This window comes from Penaeus vannamei, chromosome 22, assembly GCF_042767895.1.
Source record: "Penaeus vannamei isolate JL-2024 chromosome 22, ASM4276789v1, whole genome shotgun sequence".
Classification (NCBI taxonomy): Eukaryota; Metazoa; Arthropoda; class Malacostraca; order Decapoda; family Penaeidae; genus Penaeus; species Penaeus vannamei.
In genome coordinates this window covers 40,271,540-40,276,539 of record NC_091570.1, presented here as the reverse complement: position 1 = coordinate 40,276,539, position 5,000 = coordinate 40,271,540, and the positions used below count along the sequence as shown (strand labels likewise).

The 5,000-nt window shown below is 34.0% G+C and overlaps 1 protein-coding gene across 12 annotated transcripts in view; it reads right to left on the bottom strand.

The window, feature by feature from the left end:
* Positions 1–5,000, bottom strand: part of LOC113810463 (high affinity copper uptake protein 1) — a 71,512-nt gene that overhangs the window by 31,595 nt on the left and 34,917 nt on the right. For 7 of the 12 annotated variants that reach the window (XM_070136997.1, XM_070136999.1, XM_070137002.1 and 4 more), the window contains exon 4: positions 3,609–3,838. In XM_070136997.1, the coding sequence (XP_069993098.1) occupies positions 3,609–3,838 (230 nt within the window). Of the gene's footprint in view, positions 3,839–5,000 lie in introns of all 12 variants that reach the window. The other 5 variants (XM_070136994.1, XM_027362140.2, XM_027362142.2 and 2 more) reach the window with 1 other exon arrangement.

Sequence of the window (5,000 nt, the reverse complement as noted above, 5' to 3'; positions counted from 1 at the left end):
TTGTCTAAAATATTGCTACTAGTGATGTATTATAGCTCTGTATGCATATATAAACATTCTTGAGTAAGGTGCAATGTTTGCTCTTTTCTACAAAATCAGATCTGCCTAAAAACACAAGAAGAAAAAAGTTCTTAACAACATATCTCCTCCAACAGAAGTCTTTTCATGTAAATTTGCTCACAGAGTAGAAAATGTTTAATTTTTTATGTCTTTTCATCTGACACATACACATGTCTTCTGAGGCAGAGACAGAGACAGAGATACATGATGCACACGCACATGCACCCAGACCCTCTCATACCCACCCACACCCATACCCATACACCCATACGCACATGCAGACGCACACATACACCCACATGCACATGCACACATACACCCACATGCACACCCACAGCCACAGGCAAACGCACACACACACACACACACACACGCATACCCACACCTACACTCACACCTGCTTTTATACCTATCTGTATTCACATATATACTTTTTCTTTCTTTCACTTCTGTTGTTGAGAGTACAAATTATTCAACCGTCATCTTATAAAATGTATTAGTATAATATACTACATTTTTTAATTCTGTACATATATTAGGTCTGTCTCCTACAAATAGAAATTTCTCACAGAAATTAAATGAGATGAAAATAAGCCCATTTCAAATACAGGGCAAGTTTAGAAAAAGTATAGTCCTTAAATGTATTAGAGCAAACCTATTGATATCATTAACAATCCAGCTAAGGATATAAACCTGGTGCAAATACCAAATAGTATTACAAAATTATTCACAGCTTAGCCTTTGTTACATTCTAAGATTATGCTTCAAGAAGAAAGTAGCCGTAGCTTTTATGGCCATGCTAAAGTCATTCAACAAGGATATAATTAATTTGAAATAAGTCTTTCATTCACATTAGTCTGTGAAATATATTTGTTACAAAGAGCTCCTTCACAGAAAACAGATTAGATTAAAATCTGAGAAAGTTGAGGAGTACGGTAGCAAGAGGTCTTTTCAGTCCTCCACTTCCTCAGAAAAAGAAAACACTAACAAAATCACTGAAATCTCAAATACTGACTCTCACATGAAAAATTAGGGGTATAACAGCAGCTATACCAACAACTTACAATATACATATTAATATAAATTATCAAAACAATATACAAACAAAACCAACTTTTTATAAATAATATGAGCAATTTAGAACTCTGTATAGCACCAAATAAATATCTTTCAATTAATATATCATAGTGCTGATAATTTTATATAGCTACACTGTACATATCCACAGACTATTTTTGTATATATATATATTTTAAAAAGCTTAAATCAAAGAATTATAATAGTGCACACAAAATAGCTTCTCATTTCAGTCTATACAAAAATATTTTGCTAAAAATATACAATCAGATCCAAACGTTATTAAAGCTTATCAACACAACAACAAAAGAAAACACATCTCCCTCAAAAAAAAATCTACCAACAGTTTACTGCCTAGCCTTTACCAAAAATAAAATTTAAAGACCTATAAAAATATACTGATAAAAAAGGGAGGTAAATTGTGAATTGCCAAAAGGAGTTGTTTGAAATCAGATCCTAAAAGCTCTTCATATGTTGTTAATTGTATCATAGAAAATATCTATAAGAAATTAATATGGTAACTTTACTTTTTATATTACATTTAAGAAATGTTCACATCTCTAATATATACAAATAAAGAGGAAGGGGAAGAAATAAAGGCAAAAAAGGAAAAGAAAAAACAAACAGCAGAAAAAATACTAATCACTGGATGCAATATGGATGAACTATTGGATCAACTGTTAAATTTTTGAACTGATAACATTGTAAACTAACAAAGGAGTGAATTAGCAAATAAACAATCATGAGGAACAGTGTGTTAACCGAATGTATTAACTGTGCCTAGGAAAGTGGACTGAAAAAAAAAGAAAAATGAAATAAACAATGGACAGACAATTCCGCAGATTAAGATTTTGATGGCTGGACAACTGGACTAATGAATGTCTGGATGGAATGAAGCTGCATAACAGGCCTATTACTTATAAAATAGACAAGTGGGGCTGGCGAGTGAGATAGACTGATGAATGAATGGGGGGGACTAAGTAACTGAACTGAACAACAACTTGAATTTACTAAGAAGTTTGACAGGTAAATTGCATACTAAATCTATTTACAATTGCTCAGACTAACAAATAATTAAGTGGACTGAATGTTTCACAAGTTGAGGAATCCCCACCAGAGAGATAAGTTGGACGACATATCCAGAGAGCAGCTCTTCCTTGCAATCCTCTCTGCCAACATAAAGAAATAATCAAGGAAATTTAAAGCCTTCCCTTCTCAACTTTGTAAAACTAATGCCAAGATAGTATAGCTAACTCACTGGCATCTGATCTCACCACTTGAATTTTTTTTCTTTCTCTTTTAAGAAAAGCTTGTTTTTATTACTATTACCATTGTTAATGTTGCAATGATAATCACATTAAAAATAATAATAATCATAGTAATAGGATGAAAATGATGATGATAATTATAATAATTATTATAATAATAATAATGCTAATAATAATAATAATAATGATAATAATAATAATAATAATAATAATAATAAAAATAATAATAATGATAATAATAATAATAATGATAATAATTACAACAAACTTAAGAATAAGAATAAGAACAATAACAATGATAATAATTACAACAATAATAATAATAACAATATTGAGAATAATAAGAATGATAAAAAGAAAAGTAAAAATTGTTTTCAGAAAATTCCAGAAATGAGGTAAACAAGTGTGGTTGGGTAATCGTAGTGACTCATTGATGACAAAACATCTGTGAAACCATCTATGTGTAAACAAATATCATAAAACAAACCTATAGCTGACCGTGCATGTACTCAGTTATGGGTTAAATCTGAGATGTATTCAGTCATCATTACTCTGTGTCATACATTACAAATAGCAAAGTATGTCTTCTGTAATATCAATCACAGATACAATGTTAGCTGGTAGTAATTGTTAATTTGCTACATTCTTCTCCATCGAGAATCTCCTCTGAACAAGGCTATTACTGCTGCTTATGAGAAGGAAAGGGAAGGAAAAGAAAAAAAGTATTGGTATACTAGATGCAACAAAGAAGAAATGATAAATTTTCCACATAAATACAAGAAATACTTCTATTTAGAAACGACAATAAAATCAAAAGTCCCCTCCCGTCACTCTTTTTTACTGCATATAAAGCAAGGAAAAAAGTAAATAAAAATACACATGAAGAACCTCATTCCTCAGGATAGGCATGGACCTGGACTTCAACTTTGATAGTATCATGAGGTATGAGTGGATCAGTGTCACTGATGTCAACCTCTGTGCTCTGTCCACCTTCTGACTCCGCGTGGCAGCCTTTGCCTCCTACGCAGTCCTTGGCCACCCTTCCTGAGGCATCCACATCCCCTCTGAGGTTCTCAAAGGCCAAACCCACATGCTCACTCTCACGCGCTTCCTGCTCAAGCTCAGACGAGGGACGAGGGACCACCACAGATGACGGCACAGTTCCGGTTGTACCATATGAAGCACACCCATAATGTCTGTTACCTTCAGCTCCCTGCGTATGGCTGTTGCTTCGTTTTCTCACTGCTGTGCGTGAGGTCCCCAGGATTTTGCTGGGCAGGTCAAATAGGGCAAAGAAGAAGTAGCCAAGCCCTGCCCCACCTATAATTGCAATGCTGAAGTATGCATTGTAAGTCATGACGATCAGCATCAGAATGTAGCCGATGGTTAGGTGGATGACATGCAGGAATGACTGGAGGATGTGAAACTTTATCCTGCAGAAGAAGAACAAAGTCACATGGTTTTCCTTGAATAAATTGAACATTGTATTAAGTGAATTTATATAACCTCTCCAATCAGGATTCGATCCCTCAACTTCTTATTCACGTGCAACAGCAGCGAGGGATCGAATCCCGATGGGAGAGGTTATATATATTCATGATATAAATGTAGCTAATGCATTATTTCATCTTCCTCTGTATTAAGTGTTATCCTCTTTTAGATTTCCATCTTTTAATGCTAAAGTCTTATAAAATGTAAACCTGAAAAACAATCAGAACAAAATATTACCATCAAGGAAGAACAAAAAGTAATGAGCACCTACTGAATAAGCTTAAAATATATTTTCAACTTATCCTATAACCCATACCTTCACTGAATTTTACTTCACTCCATGCAACTCTTCTTTGTACCAATTTTCTACACTTAAAGCAGGGTGTTCAAAAGTAATCGGCACCCAGTGAAAATTTGCCATCTGTCAGCCTTTCGATCCCTGGGTACTTTTCGCAGGACAATAATGAAAAAATTGATTACTTTTATGCACCATTCGCCGAGTGCACAGAAAATGCATCTGAGGGATTGCACTTTTCAAAAATTTCCTGGACTTCCCGAAACATTTTGCCTAGCGCCTTCAGCGCTCAGCTGCCAGGTAATACAGGGTAGCCCACTACTTGGACCTAGGTAGCCTGCTACTTTGAAAACTTTTGAACACCCTGTTAAAGTCTAACACAGGACACAAATACGGTATGTAAACCTTAAAATTTTGACAGGAGGGAATGAAGATTACATGGGATTTCATCTCAAAATACAAAGAGAAATTCTACTATGAAATGGAAAAAATTCTTAACCACACTTTACCAAACTGGTGTTTCAGAATTCTGTAAATAAATCTAACAGGAAATTATACTGTCTGTTTCTAAACTGAACACAAATCTATAAGAAATTTGCCTTTTTTTTTTTTCATTTGTTTGGTTTTACATTATATATTTTTTTAATTTGCAACAGGCTGACTGTGCAGATCTCAAGCTACCAAACAAATGGACTTGGTTTTATTATAGCAAGAATGAATGTCAACCATGAGCATCTTTTTTTCTTTTCTTAATTCCCTGCAGAACTTAAGGATTCCTGAGATATAACTTCTTGAATAGATATTTTGAC